The 18,493-nt window shown below is 40.1% G+C and overlaps 1 protein-coding gene across 1 annotated transcript in view; it reads right to left on the minus strand.

The window, feature by feature from the left end:
- Nucleotides 1-13,348, minus strand: part of shc3 (SHC (Src homology 2 domain containing) transforming protein 3) — a 298,746-nt gene extending 285,398 nt beyond the window's left edge. Inside the window, exon 1 of the mRNA XM_060841596.1 lies at nt 12,803-13,348. Within this exon, the coding sequence (XP_060697579.1) occupies nt 12,803-13,348 (546 nt within the window). The remainder of the gene's footprint in view (nt 1-12,802) is intronic.
- Between the last annotated feature and the right edge of the window lie 5,145 nt (nt 13,349-18,493).

Raw genomic sequence — 18,493 nt, forward strand, 5'->3', positions numbered from 1 at the left:
AATCTTGACTCTAATCTCAGGTATATGCAGTACCCACTTCCGCCATAGTGATATTATTGTTGAACTAGTAACCCATAGATCTGGGTAGTGTTCTAGGGTGCAGGGTTTAAATCTTACGAAAGCACTTGATGGAAACAAAACAAAAAAGAAATCTGGAATTAAAAGTCTAAAGATGACTAATAAACCATTGTCTAATTAAAACCCAACTGGTTCATTAGTGTCTTTTAGGGAAAGAAATCTGCTGTCCTTACCTGGTCTTGCCCTCATGTAACTCCAAACTCACAATAAGGTTGTTTCTTAATTGCCCTCCAAAATGATACAGCAAACCACTCAATGGTATCTAACTGCAGAAGGATCACTGGGTAAGAACATAGACAACAATGATGATAGCCACAGCCCTGTTGACCTTGCCAAGTCATCCTTATTAACACCATGGGCTAGAGTCAAAATTAGTGCAGCTGTTTCACAGATTTGTCAAGTAACAGCTTAACATGGTCATACTCATGGAATCATACCTTACAAACAATGTCCCAGACAACAACATCACAATCCCTTGATCTGTCCACATCTGCAGGACATGGTAGAAGAGGTGGTGGCACAGAATTTTACAATTGGGAGGAAGTTGCCTTGCATGTCCTCAGCACTAACTCTGGATACCATTAAGTCATGTGGAATCAGATCAAACATGGGATGGACAACTTTTATTATAATACTGTTAAGAGTGTACACACAGTTCTTGTGAAGATGAAGTCCTGTTTTGACATAAAGGATACCTCCAACACGTGTGGTACTACCATCATACTAAATGGGACAGATTCCAAGCTCATCTAATATTTAAAGACTAGGCATCCATAAGGGGCTGTTGGCCATCAGCAACAGCAGAATTATACTGAAAAATAAACTTCAACCTCATAGCTTGGCATCGCCTCCAATCTTACCATTATCACTAAGCCAAACAATATATCCTGGTTCAAAGGAGAGTGCATGTGAGCATGCCAGTAGCAACACTACACACACCTAAAACCGAGATGTCATCTGATGAAGCTACCAAACAGGACTTACATGCCAAACAACATAAACAGCAAGTGACAGGCAGAGCTAAGCCATCCCACAAACAACAAATCAGATCTAAGCTCTGCAGTCCTGCCATATTCAGTCACAACTGGTAGTAGACAATTAAATGCCTTACTGGAGGAAGACACTACACAAACATCCCCATGCTGAATGATGAGGGAACTCAAATCAGTGCAACAAAAAAAAAGGCTGAAGTATTTGCAATAGCCTTCAGCCTGAAGTGCCAAATGGATGATATTATAGTTGAGCCTCTTCTAAAGGTTTTCAATATTACAGATGTAAGTCTTCAGCCAAATCGATTCACTTTGTAGTGATTGCAACAAGGTCAGCCAGGTGACCTCACAGAATATGAGTTCCTTGATTGGGACTGTTAACCTGGTCCAAGCAGGAAGCCCTGGCTGACAGATATAACTAAGAGTGTCAGAGGTTCTGTTCATTCTGACAGCTGGCTCTGAGGAAGCTGCATCAATGTCAAGTACTATACACGTGTAAATAAAGGGTAGCTTGGGATAGAATATCAGCCTCTGACATTCCACATGATATCAAGCAATAGTTGAAGGCTATGGGACCTGACAACATTCTGACAACAGTATTAAGACTCGTGCCTCAGAACTTGCCATATACCTAATCAAGATGTTCCAGTGTAGGTACAATGCTGTCATTCATCTGACAATATGGAAAATTGCCCAAGTATATCATGTACAGAGAAAGCAGAATGAACTTAACCCAACACATGCTGCTTCATCAGTCTACTCTTAGTCATCCATAACCCTCAGTGCCTCTTATTGGAGAAAGTCATTGCCAATCTAAAAACCACCCCTTGACATTCAGTGATGGTACCAATCCCCTAGTCACAACATCCTGGAGGTTACCATTGACCAGGAACTGAAATAGACTCACCATATAAATACTGTGATTACAACAGCAAGTCAGAGACTAGGAATATTGCAGTGAGGAACTCATCTCCTTATTCTTCAAAGCCCATCCACCATCCACAGGCGCAAGTCAGGAGTGTGATTAAATACTCCCTGGATGGATGAAGCTCCAACAATACAAGAAGCTTGACACTACCTCTGTCAAATTAGCCCACTTGAATGGCATCACGTCCACAAATATTCAGTGACTCCATCACCCATGCTCAGTCAGAGTGTGTACTAGCTACAAGATGCACTGCAGAAATTCTCTAGATGTCCTCAGACAGAACATTCCAATCACTTCCACTAAGAAGTACAAGGGCAGCAGATATGTGGGAATACCATCTGTAAGTTTCCCTCCAAATCATTCACTATTCCTTCACTGCCAATGGGTCAAATGGGAGGAGTAAAGGACTTCTGGGAAGGTGAGTCTAACGGTTTAAAAACCTTAGTTCAGGAATCGGGGCCTCCATTTGTCAAGAGGTGCGAGAGAGGAGCAAAGGACTTATGGGGAGTTTTTAAGTGGGTGGTCACTCCCCAGACATAGGATAAGGACAGCTAGGTTACTGTCAGGGGAGGAAATGAACAGACGGTCAGAGCAGGGATCTCCTGTGGTTGTTTCCCTCAGCAATAAGTATACTGTTTTGGATATTGCTGGTGGGGACGGCCTACCAGGGGAAAGCCACAAGTTGTCAGGTCTCTGGCACTGAGCCTGGCACTGTGGCTCAGAAGGGAAGCGAGGTGGGGGTGAGAAATAGAAAAGCGCTAGTTGTAGGGGACTCAACAGTTAGATGGATTGGCAGGAGATTTTGTGGTGAGGAATGGGACTCCCGAAAGGTACGTTGCCTCCCCTGTGTCCGGGTCTGGGATATTGCCGATCGGGTTTACAAGATTCTGAAAGGGGAAGGTGAGCAGCCAGAAAATGTGGTACATATTGGCATCAATGATATAGCCTGGAAAGGGATTAAGAATCTGAAAAGTGACTACAGAGAGTTAGGTTGGAAGCTGAAGAGCAGGACGAGTAGAGTAGTGATCTCAGGTTTGCTACCAGTACCACAAGAATGTGAGGTGAGGAACAGTCAGCAAATGCAGCTTAACACGTGGCTGCAAGGCTGGTGCAGGAGGGAGGGCTTCAGATACCTAGACCATTGGGATACCTTCTGGGGAAGGTGGGACCTGTACATGAAGGACGGGTTACACCTGAACTGGAGGGGTAGAAATGTCCTGGGTGGGAGATTTGTTCATGCAATTCGGGAGAGTTTAAACTAGTTTGGCAGTCGTGGGGGTGGGAACCAGAACCACATGTCTGAGGTGGGGGGGTGTCAGTTGCAGACAGGACAGTGACAGGATATATTGAATCTATCAGGAAGGTTTCTCACGCGATGAAACAAAGGGATTGGTTAAAGTGTGTCTGCTTTAATGCAAGGAGTATCCGGAATAAGAGTGAAGAACTTAAGAGAATGGATCAGTACTTGGGCACTTGGGCTACGATGTTGTGTCCATAACAGAGACGTGGGTTTCAAAGGGGCAGGGATAGTTGCTTGATGTTCCAGGGTTTAGAACGCTTAAAAAGAACAGGGAGGGTGGAAAAAGAGGAGTGGGTGTAACATTGCTAATCAGAGAGTGCATCACAGCTTCAGAAACGAAGGTTGTTGAGAAAGGTTTGTCTACTGAGTCAATATGGGTGGAAGTTAGGAACAGCACGGGAACAGCCACCGCATTGGGGGTTTTCTACAGACCACCTAATAGCAGATCTCATGGGCGGGCAGATTCTGGAAAAATGCAAAAGTAGCAAGGTTGTTGTTATAGGTGATTTCAACTTTCTCAATATCAACTGGAACGTCCTAAGTGCAGATGATTTTGGATGGAGCCGTTTTTGTCAGGTGTGTTCAGAAGAGTTTCCTTACTCAGTATGTAGACAGACTGACGAGGGGAGAGGCGATTTTGGATTTGGTGCACGGCAATGAGCCAGGACAGCTGTCAGATCTCACAGTGAGAGAGCACTTTGGTGAAAATGATTACAACTGCCTCACATTTCCCTTTGGAGAGTGAAAAGGTGCAGTTACCGAGGGAAGATATTTAATTGGGAAAAAGGAAATGATGATGCTATCAGACAGGGAGCTGGGAAGTACAGACTGGGAGCGATTGTTCCACAGAAAAGGCACAACAGATATGTGGAGACTGTTTAAGGAGCAGTTGTTGTGAATGATGCACAAATTTGTTCCTCTGAGACAGGTAAGAAGGGGTCAGATTAAGGAACCCTGGATGACGAGAACAGAGGAGCTTCTTGTCAAAAGGAAGAAGGCAGCTTACACAAGGTGGAGGTAGCAAGGATCTAGCACAGCTTTAGAGAATTACAGGCTTGCTAGAAAGGAGCTCAGAAATAGACTGAGGAGAGCTAGGAGGGAGCATGAAAAAGGCTTGGCAAGAAGGATTAGGGAGAACCCAAAGAGGTTTTACTCATACATGAGGAATAAGAGAATGATCAGGGAACAGGTAGGGCCGATCAGGGATAGCGGATGGAACTTGTGTGTGGAATCTGAGCAGATAGGGGAAGCCCTAAAATGAGTTTTTTGCTTTGGTTTTCACCAAGGAAAGGGAACTTGTTGTAAGTGAAAACTTAGAGGAGTTGGGATACAGTCTTGACCAGATCAAGATTGATGAAGATGATGTGCTAGAAATTTTGGAAAACATTAAGATTGATAAGTCCCCAGACCAGATTTATCCTAGCTGCTCTGGGAAGCAAGAAGCAAGAAAGGCATTGCTAAGCTGCTGGCAAAGATCTTTGCTTCCTCACTCTCCACGGGAGTCGTACCAGAGGATTGGAAGGAGGCAAATGTTGTTCCAATTTTCAAGAAGAGTAATATGGAAATCACTAGCAATGACAGACCAGTAAGTCTTACGTGTTTGGTCAGCAACGTTGTGGAAAGAATTCTGAAGGGTAGGATTTATGAATATTTGGCAAAGCATAGTGTGATTAAAGGCAGTCAGCATGGCTTTGTGAGGGGCAGGTCATGCCTCACAAATCTTACTGAGTTCTTTGAGGTGACATCAAGACAGGTCAACAATGGTCGAGCAGTGGATGCGGTGTATATGGATTTCATCAAGGCATTTGATAGGGTTCCCCGTGGTAGGCTCATTCATAAAGTCAGGAACTATGGAATACAGGAAGATTTGGTTATCTGGATTCAGAATTGGCTGGCTGACAGAAGGCAGAGTGGTTGTAGATGGAAAGTATTCTGCCTGGAAGACAGTGTTGAGTGGGGTCCCACGGGGCTCTGTTCTTGGGCCTCTGCTCTTTGTAGATTTTATAAATGACTTGGATGAGGAGGTTGAGGGATGGGTTAGTAAATTTGCAGATGAAACAAAAGTTGGAGGTGTCGTTGATAGTATAGAGGGCTACTGCAGGATGCAGTGCTACATAGACAGGATGCAAAGCTGGGCTGAGAAATGGCAGATGGAGTTCAACCTGGATAAATGTGAAGTGATGCATTTTGGAAGGTAGAACTTGAATGCTAAACATAGGATTAAAGACAGGATTCTTGGCAGTATGGAAGAACAGAGGGATCTGGGTGTGCAAGTACATAGATCCCTCAAAGTTGCCACCCAAGTGGATAGGGTTGTTAAGAAAGCATATGGTATTTTGGTTTTCATTAACAGGGGTAATCGAGTTTAAGAGCTGCGAAGTTTTGCTGCAGCTCTACAAGTCCCTCATGAGACCACACTTGGAATATTGTGTCCAGTTCTGGTCGTCCTACTATAGGAAAGATACAGAGGTTTTGGAGGGGGTGCAAAGAAGGTTTACCAGGATGCTGCCTGGACTGGAGGGCTTGCCTTACGAAGAAAGGTTGAATAAGCTCGGACTTTTCTCGCTGAAGAGAAGGAGGAAGAGAGAAGACCTGATCGAGGTGTACAAAATAATGAGAGGAATAGATAGAGTCAATAACCAGAGACTTTTCTCCAGGGCAGGATTGACTGGTACGAGAAGTCATAGTTTGAAGATATGAGGATGAAGGTATAAAGGAGACATCAGAGGTAGGTTCTTTACAGAGAGTTGTGAATGCATGGAATGCATTGCCAGCTGAGGTGGTGGAAGCGAAGTCATTAGGGGCATTTAAGCAACTGCTGGACATGCACATGGATAGCAGTGAGTTGAGGGGTGCGCTGGTTAAGTTACTATATTTTACATTAGGATGAAGTCTCAGCACAACATCGTGGACCAAAGGGCCTGTTCTGTGCTGTACTTTTCTATGTTCTAAAATGCTGGAATTCCTTCCCTAACTGCATTGTGGGTCAACCTGCAGCATACATACTGCAGCGATTCAAGAAGGCAGTTCACTATTGCCTTCTCAAGAATAACTAGGGATGGGCAATAATTGCTGGCCTGCCAGTGATTCCCATGTCCCACAAGTAAATGAAAAGAGTAATGGAAGCATCACTATCATCATCAATACTATCAAGCAGCAACAACCTTCTTTATCAACCAGTTTGGGTTTTGCCAGGGCCACTCAGTTTCTGAACACATTACAGCCTTGGTACAAAAATGGGTAAATGAAATTAAGTCCAGAGGAAAGGTGAGAACAACTACCCTTGACATCAATGGTGTATTTGTTCGAGTCTGACATCAAGGAGCCCAAAGAAAATTACAGACAATGCGAATTTGAAGAAAGTTCTCTGTTGGCTCAAGTCAATCCTGGCACAACACAAGATTATTGCGGTTGCTGGAGGTCAGTTATTTCAGCTCCAGGATATCATTGCAAGGGTCCCTCAGGATTGTTTCTCCAACCATCTTCAATTGCTTTATCTGAGATTTTTCCTCCACCATAAAATTATGAGTGGAAACATTCACTAATGTTCAACAACATTCATCAGCATTCATAACTCAAATACTAAAGCAGTCCATGTCCAAATTCAGCAAGGCAATATCTAGGTTTGGGCTCACAAATAGCACTTAATATTCAACCCACATAAGTGAAAGGCAATAAGCAATTCCAATGAAGGTCAATCTAACTATCATGTGTTTACATTGAATGGCACTACCTTCACTGAATCCACCACTAACCAACAACTTGGGGGTTACCATTGACACAAAACCGAACTGGACCAGCTACAAAAGAGCACATCTAGAACATATTATAGGCTAGGAATACGGCAATGAGCAACTGAGTTCCTTACTTCCCAAAGTTATCCACCATGTTGTGGTTCTGTTCACCAAGCTGGGAATTTGTGTTGCAGATGTTTCGTCCCCTGTCTAGGTGACATTCTCAGTGCTTGGGAGCCTCCTGTGAAGCACTTCTGTGATGTTTCCTCTGCCATTTATAGTAATTTGTATCTGCCGCTTCCAGTTGTCAGTTCCAGCTGTCCGCTGCAGTGGCCAGTATATTGGGTCCAGGTCAATGTGCTTGTTGATTGAATCAGTGGATGAGTGCCGTGCCTGTAGGAATTCTCTGGCTGTTCTGTTTGGCTTGTCCTATAATAGTAATTTTGTCCCATTCGAACTCATGTTGCTTGTCATCTGAGTGTGTGGCTACTAAGGATAGCTGGTCATGTCGTTTCGTGGCTAGTTGGTGTTCATGGAGGCGGATCGTTAGCTGTCTTCCTGTTTGTCCTATGTTGGACAACCAACTCCCATTCCTAGACGTGTTGGTACAGAGAACACTGAATGGAGAATTCACCACAAAGGCATACAGGAAAGCCACACACACAGATCAAGTCCTAAACTACGAAAGCAACCACCCCAACACACACAAAAGAAGTTGCATCAAGACACTATTCAAAAGGGCCACAACACACTGCAGTACACCAGAACTGCAAAAAGTGGAAGAAGAACACCTATACAATGTATTCACCAAAAACAGATACCCCTGCAATTTCATCAACAGATGCCTAAGGGAAAGACAACGGAATGAGGACATGCCACAACCGAAAGGACTAGCCACACTACCATACATCAAGAGCATTTCCGAACTGACAGCCAGACTACTGCGACCACAAGGATTTGTAACAGCACACAAACCCACAGCCACTCTCAGACAACAACTCACCAGGACGAAGGACCCGATACCCAGCATGAGCAAAACCAATGTAGTGTACAAAATCCCATGCAAGGACTGCACAAAACACATAGGACAAACAGGAAGACAGCTAATGATCCACATCCATGAACACCAACTAGCCACGAAACGACATGACCAGCTATCCGTCGTAGCCACACACTCAGATGACAAGTAACATGAGTTCGACTGGGGCAACACTTCTATTATAGGACAAGCCAAACAGAGAACAGCCAGGGAATTCCTAGAGGCACGGCACTCATCCACTGATTCAATCAATAAGTACATCAACCTGGACCCAATATACCGGCCACTGCAACGGAGAGCTGGAACTGACAACCGGAAGATTCAAACCACTACAAATGCTGGAGGAAAGATCACAGAAGCGCTTCACAGGAGGCTCCCAAGCACTGAGGATGTCACCTAAAAAGGGGACGAAATGTCTGCAACACAAATTCCCAGCTCGGCAAACAGAACCACAACAACGAGCACCTGAGCTACAAATCTTCTCCCAAATGTTATCCACAATTTTCAAGTTCAGAGTGTGATGGAAATCTTCCCACTTGCTTTGAATAGTGCTGCTCAAAGAAAGATCAACATCACCCTGGACGAATTGGCCCAGTTGATTAGCAGTACATTCACTCCCACCAGCACTGACACTCAGTCACAGCAATGTGCGTCATCTACATGAAGCACTGCAGAAATTTACCAAATCTTCATAGACAATACCATCATGACCCATTAGCATATTAAGGAACAAGTGTAATAGATACATGGGAACACCATCAGCTGCAAATTTTCCTCTAAGTCACTCATGATTATAACTTGGAACTATATCACCATTCATTTGGTGTCACTGGGTCAAAATCCTGGAACTCTTCCCTAACAGCATTTTGGGTGTGCCTACACCAAATGGATTGCAACAGTTCAAGAAGGCTGGTCACTGCTACCATTTCAAGGGCAACCAATGATAGCCATATTACCTGAATGAACTAAAAAAAATGTAATTTGGTTAATTAGATAAACTAACTGATTTACTGACCTGGAGCTGTTCTTCAATGTAAATTGCTAAGATAATTGATACTACGTGGTAAGCAGTCGCAGTAAAAGATCACCATGGGCGGCACGGTGGTTAGCACTGTTGCCTCACACCACCAGAGACCCAGGTTCAATTCCCGCCTCAGGCGACTCTCTGTGTGGAGTTTGCACATTCTCCGTGTCTGCGTGGGTTTCCTCCAGGTGCTCCGGTTCCCTCCCACAATCCAAAAATGTGCAGGTTAGGTGAATTGGCCATGCTAAATTGCCCATAGTGTTAGGTGAAGGGGTAAATGTAAGGGAATGGGTCTGGGTGGGTTGCGCTTCGGCGGGTCAGTGTGGACTTGTTGGGCCGAAGGGCCTGTTTCCACGCTGTAAGTAATCTAATCAGTACTTACTTAAATGCTGTGCATAATGAAACACTGGAAGTTTAATAAATGTGCAGAGAGTTTTAACATATTTTAAAATTTGATCAGAGTTTAATGTAATGAAAAACTATTTAGAAAATGACTTTCTACATGAGTTTTTAAGAGATGTTTAAACAAACTATTGTTTCGGATAACAGTTTATAAAATGAGAAAAATAATCATTGCAAACGATGAAAAAATAAAATAATTTGCTCAGGCTTAATTGATCATATTTGCCTGTCACAGATCAAGGTGTAGTGTTGACACATGGAAGAAATAAGACAGTATACTTCAGTTTGCCTATCTCTCTTGATTAAGCTATCCCATAACCACTGAGTATTTCTGCAAATAGTATTAATTGTTTACCCGAAGCTTTATCCATACGGTTCACATTGCAACGTAACTGACATGAACACTCTTGGATTACAACAAGAAACTTCCTCTATTTTATTTATTTCCATTTTTCCAGAATGCAAACAAAACTCTGTGATGCCAACACATTATCTTCAAATAAGATTTTATTACATTGAAATATAATAAGTTATGCAATCATTTCTAAATCTCACGAGTTTTTGAGCAAACTTGTAAAATGTATATATTTTTAAATAAAACATGCTGGCATTGAAACAGCAAAATTCCATTCTCCTTCAAACATTTCTCCAAATTGGTATCTTTGTCTTGTCCCTTTGAGGCAATTTTTAACAGCATGTAAATGTCTTTCTGATATTTTTCAATAATTATGGAAAGCTGTCATGAATGACAAATGAATCTTTCTATTTTATTGTGAGGAGCTTGAAAGTATATTCAGATCTATATATACTGCAACATGCCATTCATTAGAGAAAGAAAGGGGGAACATGGAGAGAAGCTTGAATGATTCGGCTTTGCTTGCTAATCCACATTACTTCATTCAAAAGATGCTATTCCACTGTGCTGGTTTGCCCTACCACTGGCATAAGGAAATGGCATACAAGAAGCCTTGAGCTTCTTGAAACAAATTTGATAGCAAACATCTGCACCTGAAATATTGCTCAGCAGCAACATGATTTATGATTCATAAACAGCAAAACTCTGAAAGCATGGAAAAGCATGTTTATCAAACTGTTTATTCTACTTTTCTCTTATGAAAAAGGCACTTGGTTCTTCACTTCTCAAATTTATTGCCCGTCTACATTGCAAATGTGCTTTAATCCAAAACTGCAAAGCTTGAGGTGATGAGATAAAACATTTCCAAAATTTCTGTATAAAGCTTTTATTCAGATGTGTCAATGAAAGTTGTTTGTTTCATTGGTGCATGAAGTGAAAAGTGAACATGAGGCACTAATTAAAAAAACGCTCCAAGCAAGAAACAAATTTGTTCGATGCATAGCCATTAAGAATAACAGTAATGTTTCATCACTGCATGCATTGTGTCACTTTCACATAAACAGCAGTCAATAGCAATGAATGATTAAAACAAAAGTCACCCCACATCCCCATCACTGACTCTCCCTTTTTTATATGGTCCAAATTTAAATGGAAGTACTTGGGATGAGGAGGGGGTGCTTGGAATAGCCCCAGTAAGGACATTTCAACTTGTAGTTAGGTGCTTAAGCATTTAATTCACAATAGCATATTTATCAATGTCTTATACAATCTTGCTCTTAAATCCTCTAATGTCATTCATTGAAATGTAAGAAAAGCCACATTATGACCCACACCTAACATTCTTTCAGATGTACTTGAGTTTCAGACATTTCACTCATTAAAATTTAGGTCCAAACGATAGAGGTAGTCCTGGAATTCACGAAACTATAATCAAGTTTTATAAACAATTGAATGTTCTGCTCAGCAGCACAAAAATTAGATTCAGCTGCATACAAATGCATCTTTCAATGTTATCTATTTTTGGAACCACCATTTTGAACACAGCATCAGAAAAGAATGAGACAGAACACCATCAGCTAATGGAAGGTCTTTTCCCTAGTTTATAAATGAGAGGATTGCGGTATTTGCAAATACTATTGCTAATGAAGCAGAAGAATGTAAGTATGTTCATAGATTGTAATGCTCTTGTCCATATCGGATGCTTTTTTTCAAGAAAACCTTCACTTACATAATTTGGGTACATACAGATAGATCAGTTTCAGGAAAATTAATTTTCCAACCGATTTAGTTCATATTTTTACTACATAGTAGTACTACATAGATCTGCAATGTAAATTTGTGTGGTTAGTTTTAAAACTGTACACTTTTAAACTGTCAAAAACATTTTTTTTTGATCAAGGTGCAAAAAACTGCTTACTAACAGTACACATAATTCTTTTTAAATTGACTTTGTTTTATACCACTCTAATCGATGTTTGGAAGTCTTTTCCAGATACCAGTTTTGAGATTACTCAAGGTGATGCTGTACATGAAAATCTACCACCTTGTATGAGAAGGTTCCAGCATGTTTCTAATATAAGCTCATTTACTTCATGTCCCAGTATATTTCTAACACAGAGCTAGCGATGGTATCACATTCCTATTACCTCAAGTTGTGGTTATAAGCAATATTTTACTTGTCTCAACAATCGCATATTACAGGATTCTACTATACAAAAATACTTTGCATCTGCAATAATCCTTTATATAATCAATTACATCAGCATTAACCCATTTTCACCAGGGTAAGTAATAATGCTGGATTGGGTTTAGTTTGATATATCTTGTTGTTATTATTTCATTTTCTTTTTATTTGGTGGATTGTTAATTCATGTAATGTTGTGCTATAGTAAAATTGTGCAATACATAAGCACAACACTTGTATAAACTTAATTAAATGCAAATTGCAGCATTTTGCTAGCTGGAAACAAAATGTACTGAGCTATGTACAGGTCTGTAGTAACAAACAACTTTTAACATGTCTTTAAAAAACAGATTACCCCTCAGGATTGAGAAAAATTAATTGCTGCGACATTTTGTCAGAATTTTACAGGCATTATAGACAGCACCAAATATACTTTACAACGTTCACCAGAACATATTAGATTGAAAGAAAATTATATAGAATATATATATACATAAAAACCATCTTTTTAAAATAAATTTATTATAACCAGCATGAATCTATGTAATATGTATTGCTAATACTAAGTGAATAATGAGAATTTTTAACATAATAAGACAAGCTTGTTTATTGAGGTTGGATCAATAAATTACCATGTTTAATATATGTTTATAGGGTATGAGATTGGTGCATACACGTTGAAAGAATAAGTTAATAGGCTACACTGTAATATTTATGGATGATGTCTAAGTTTTTAGATAAGAATTTTTTGAGAAAAAAGCAACCAACCTTCACAACATACATCACACCGGGTCCCAAGATCTTCTCATTAGAGTGCAGCCACCCTCGTGAAGGTCTATTGACAAAACTGCCACTATGGTTCCAGTCGTCTCCACCCTGGTGAATGTCTTCTACTTTGGCCCACTTGTCTGTGCTCATCTTGTTCACGTCCTGCTGGGAACACGGAGTGGTAGAGATAGGGTTACATATATCTACTGCTGCTGTAACTGAACTAGGAGTGCTTGAACTGCCTTGCAGTTTAGAAACTGCAAGGTCTTTTACTGCAGAGGACAGATTTTTGATGCCTAACAGGCTGCCTGTATTAGCAAATTTCAAATGGGACATCTTTTGGATGAAGGTGCACAGTGTGGTGGGCCCATCTTCCTGATCCTTGCGGAGTACCTCTGATGAGGTTGGGCACGAAGGCCCTTCCGATGTCGTTGCTGTCGTTGTAACAGTTGTGCCTTTGCCGCTCATTGATAAGTTGTGTATAAGCTCATCAAATGATGTCACTGAATCATTCCTAAAACGGTTATACTTTGTACGGTGAAGCATGCCCTTCTATCTGCTCTTCTGCATATATACATCCAGATCTGACGCAAACTTGGTAAGCACTTGTTCTACCATAGCAGAACTCTCATAGCACCAAAGGTAACCTGATAAATCCAGGCAAATGAATATCACAGAAATAAATACGACCCTATGTACAGAAGAAAGGGCCTGGTCTAGTAGTACTTTGCTAAGACAGAGATCACCATCCTGCTTAGAGCTGCCAAGCTGCTCGCAGCAAAAGCATGACTCACACAAATGAGAAGACCCTTTTCAACAAAAGGCTCACTGAACACTGCAAATCACTTCCTGTTGCAAAACCATCCACCCACTTACAGCACACTAGAACCAATCAATTTTCAAATTTCCCCTTCCGATTTTGATAGAAGGGCATTTTCACTCAAAGCTGAGGAATTTTTCTTTTCCAGAGAGTAGACAGTTCTAACCACTAGGAATTTCATCTTCAGCAATATTATTTCTACTTATGTCTGTTTACTGCATTAGACGATTCCATCATTCAAACCCAGCAAGCCGTACAATCTTTTCAGTGCTGTATGTAGTCATTACATATATATATATATATATATATATATACACTATTTTGAAAATCTCTTCACATGCTAATATGGATTAGACAACGTATTAAATGTAAGAACAGCATCTAAACATAGCCACAGTGGCCAAAAATCAATAGATTTGTATAATATTATAACTGAGAAAAACAACCTGACTTTGTGTGTTTAAAAAATATAAATTTAAAACAGCCTTTCAAATTAGAAAGATCCCATTTTATCTATTTAACATTTGAAACTGAGAATAGGGAGATAAAATAAAATGCATCTACTGAATAGTTATAATAGGGAGATAAAATGCATCTACTGAATATTTTCATTCCTTATCCATCTAATGTTGCTTTCAGAAATTAGAATTCATGAAATTTTGCATTATCTAGACGCTGTGGGAACATCCTCGGTATTTTTTCAGGTAAAATGGTTTACTCTATTAAAATGAACTGAACACCTCTGGTGCCAGATCATAAGATGCATTGTATGAAGCTTTTTTTTCCCACACCATTTTATGAACACGTTCCTTCTCTCCTGCAGGGAAACACCATAAATAAAAAAAGTGTAAATCTCATTCATAATATGTACTGAATTAATGTTTCAGCATTTTAACTCAACTCTCAAGCAATCCATCCAGAAACGATTCAGGTTTTAATATAATACATAGATTCATACCATCACATAGAAAAAAAACACTTTCTATTCTATGGGAAAGTGATATTTCCAATCATTTATATTTATTTGAATGAAATGGTAAGGGCGCATACCAACAATTCTGTGAATGAAATAGGGCCTTGCTGCATCTGCCAAACGATCCCTTGGGTGCTAATGGCTTTATCCAATAAGAAAGAACCTGGATGACTCATTCAGGATCGGATTTCTGAATAGTGGGTTGTTCCATTTTCCTTACAGGTATGTTTCTTTCAAAACTAGAAGCTAATTTAATTACTACAATTTGATAGTAATAGCTTGGATTTTTAGTAAAACCATGTTCATAATAATTTTTTTTATTGTAGTTGAGTTGAGATGCTAATTCAATCAGAAGAGTTTCCTTCACATAAATATCTCTTCATCATTCCCCAGAAGACGCATCCAACTGGTTCATTCACATCAGCGAAGTGGACGCTGTTCGATTTTTCTGTGACATGAATGTTAATTACTTTGTTCAATATATCAGATTGCATTACAAATTATTATGGAGAAGGGAATAAGTTGTTTGTATTTTTCAGTATATGTGCGCGCGTTGCAAAGTCAAAGCTCACAAAACGCCAATATTGTCATCATTTATAAATCGTGTCGTTAACTATAAGAACGATGTTAAATTGGTTTACATAGTTATGCAAAAATGTCTAACTGGAACAATTTAGCAAATATTTTAAAAATGACAAATTTAATTCGTATGAATGAAAGATGCATAAAAATTCAGTGCATGGAGTACATAAAGTACAGGACTATTTAAATAGTGAGTGTTTTACAAGCTTTAAACGTGATTAAATAAATTGTTAATAAAGGTAATTGCAAAAGCAGAAGTGCCTTATGTATACTATTGTATCAGTCAGCTATATTTCTGAAGTCTGAGCTTATATTTGAATGCAATCTTTGGCTGCTCATAAAGGTATGATGTAGTTGCCTTTGTTCCGTTACTAAATTAATCTTTTACTGCCTTTGGTAAAATTAATACATTGCAGCCAACGGCATTTCAAAACTGAGTTCAAATTTTTCGGTAGAAATTATCAAGGAAAAAAATATGTACATGTGCTCCATTTTTGTAATTTCTTCTATTATACCTGTCGAGATTTCTATATAGCTATTTACAGCGATTCATAAAAAAAGGTTGCCTGCCGCAAAGGGCAAAGACAATATGGTGTTCAAAGAGTTAATCATAACTATCACAATTTCCTGTTGCTGCATAAATTATCTCCAGAGATGAATAAATTAAACTGTGAGATTAAGTGCACAGGAAGAAGCATAAATTGTTTGCATGTAGGTGTTAAGAGTATTCATTTTCATCCAACCAGCGAACAAAGAGAATCCTGAAACTCATTCATTCACTATTGCGTGACTCGCACCACAATATGGACTGCAAAATACAGATCTGAATGCAGTGCAGAAAATTGCCTTCAACACGATCAAAGCAATATTTTCCTCACAAAAAATTCAGGAGTTAATTCATAAACCTTGACAGAAAGCCTTTTTTATGCAGTGAAGCATTTTCACCTTCATGCAAATTCTGTTGACTGTTATAATAATTATATAGATTGAATGGCCTATCGGTTTGCAGATTGATTTTTTTTATCGGTGGCTAAAGCAGAATAATTTCATTTCTGTTGTAAGAAAATCATTGCCTACTTGATTTTAAAAAATCCTGATCAAAACATTCAAGTGAAACAATTTATCCATGTTAAAGCTCAATTAGTGCTATCATTTGTCAAAAAGCTACTGGAAATGCCTGTGACAAAACTGTACTGCAAATATTTTCAAGTGGAGCATGTCATCTGTGATAGTGTTCAGGCAAATTCAGGTCTATGCCAGGATTAAATATGATGGGGCCATTGATTTACAATGAATTAATCTGTCAGCTGGTATTTTTATTACATTATTTTTAAATTATTAGGAATGTGTCAAGTTTTAAATCTCAATTGTATCCATAGTTGAGAAATTTTAGGTCAGTATTTTGGATTATTGGACCAGATTTTGAAGTTGAGTAACAACTGCATGGTGAATGTTCATTATGATAAAGCTTAAAACAGAACCTGATTATGAGCAATGTGCAAATGTAAAAACACAAAATAAGGAAGTTGCTGTATGAGTTCCAATCTCCTCCAGAGGCTGTGCAATAACAATACCTCAAGAAACGTGATAATGAAACAAATGCAATGAAAAAATATAGATATTCACTAAATACCTGAGAAAACTTTAGAGCTGGTTCATTGAAATATCAATGCATTGCAAAAATGGGATGGAAAGTTGCTTAGTTGTTAGCACTGCTACCTTACAGTGCCAAGGACCTAGGTTTGGTTCCAGCCATGGGTGACTGTCTATGTGGAGTTTGAACATTCTCCCTCTGTGTGTCTGGGTTTGTTCCAGATTTCTCTCACAATCAAAAGATGTGCAGGTCAGGTGAATTGGCAATGTGAAATTGCCCCATAGTGTTCGGGGATGTGTAGTTATATACATTAGTCAGGGATAAATGTAAGGGAATGGGTCTGGGTGGGTTACTCTTCGGAGAGTTGGTGTGCACTTGTTGGGCTGAAGGGCCTGTTTCTACACAGTAAGGTTTCTAAATAAAATTATCAATAGTAAAATAGATTCTAATTAAGGCCAAATATCTTTAACAATGAAGATCAACTTTACACGAATGTAGACTTTTTCATTGTCAAAGATGCAAAACCAAAACAATTGTTTTACTTTTTAGATTTACCTTTCTTCCACTCCCTGTTAATTACATTGTTCCTTTCCTATTAGTACTTTGCTTTATGTGCATGACTTGGCACTTAATGAACTATTCTAACTTACATTTGCTCATAATGATTCCAAGTTAGCAAGGTGAGATCACATGGAATACAGAGAGAACTAGCCACTTGGAGAGAGAATTGGTTCGAAGGTAGAAGACAGAAGGTGGTGGTGCAAGGTTACTTTTCAGACTGCAGGCCTGTGACCAGTGGTGTACCACAAGGATTGGTGCTGGGTCCAAGGTTTTTCATCATCTATTTAAATTATTTGGATGTCAACAGTGAAGATATGTTGTGGTTCTGTTCGCCGAGCTGGAAGTTTTTGTTGCAAACGTTTCGTCCCCTGGCTAGGTGACATCATCAGTGCTTTGGAGCCTCCTGCGAAGCGCTTCTTTGATGTTTCTTCCGGTATTTATAGTGGTCTGTCCTTGCCGCTTCCGGTTGTCAGTTTCAGCTGTCCGGTGTAGTGGTTGGTATATTGGGTCCAGGTCGATGTGTTTGTTGATGGAGTTTGTGGATGAATGCCATGCCTCTAGGAATTCCCTGGCTGTTTTCTGTCTGGCTTGCCCTATGATAGTAGTGTTGTCCCAGTCGAATTCATGTTGCTTGTTGTCTGCGTGTGTGGCTACTAGGGATAGCTGGTCGTATCGTTTTGTGGCTTGTTGGGTGGTTTGTTGGGGGGCATGGTCCTGCCCAGGTAGTTAAAGAGGGAATGGTCTTTGGGGAAAGTGGAAAGGGGTAGGGAGGGAAATATATCCCTGGTGGTGGGGTCCGTTTGGAGGTGGTGGAAATGTCGGCGGATGATATGGTTAATGCAAAGGTTGAAAGGGTGGAAAGCGAGGACCATGGGAGTTCTGTCCTTGTTATGGTTGGAGAGGTGGAGTTTGTGGGCGGAGGTGCGGGATGTGGATGAGATGCATTGGAGGGCATCTTCAACCACATGAGAAGGGAAATTGCCAGGTGAATTTAAGGTCGGGGTGGAATGTGTTGGTGAGGTTGATGAACTGCTCAACATCCTCGCAGGAGCACGAGGTGGCGCCAATGCAATCATCAATGTAGAGGAAGAAGAGGTGGGGAGTAGTGCCGGTGTAACTACGGAAGATAATATGTTCTACGTAGCCGACAAAGAGACAGGC

The sequence above is a fragment of the Hemiscyllium ocellatum genome, chromosome 2 (genome assembly GCF_020745735.1).
Source record: "Hemiscyllium ocellatum isolate sHemOce1 chromosome 2, sHemOce1.pat.X.cur, whole genome shotgun sequence".
Taxonomy (NCBI): Eukaryota; Metazoa; Chordata; class Chondrichthyes; order Orectolobiformes; family Hemiscylliidae; genus Hemiscyllium; species Hemiscyllium ocellatum.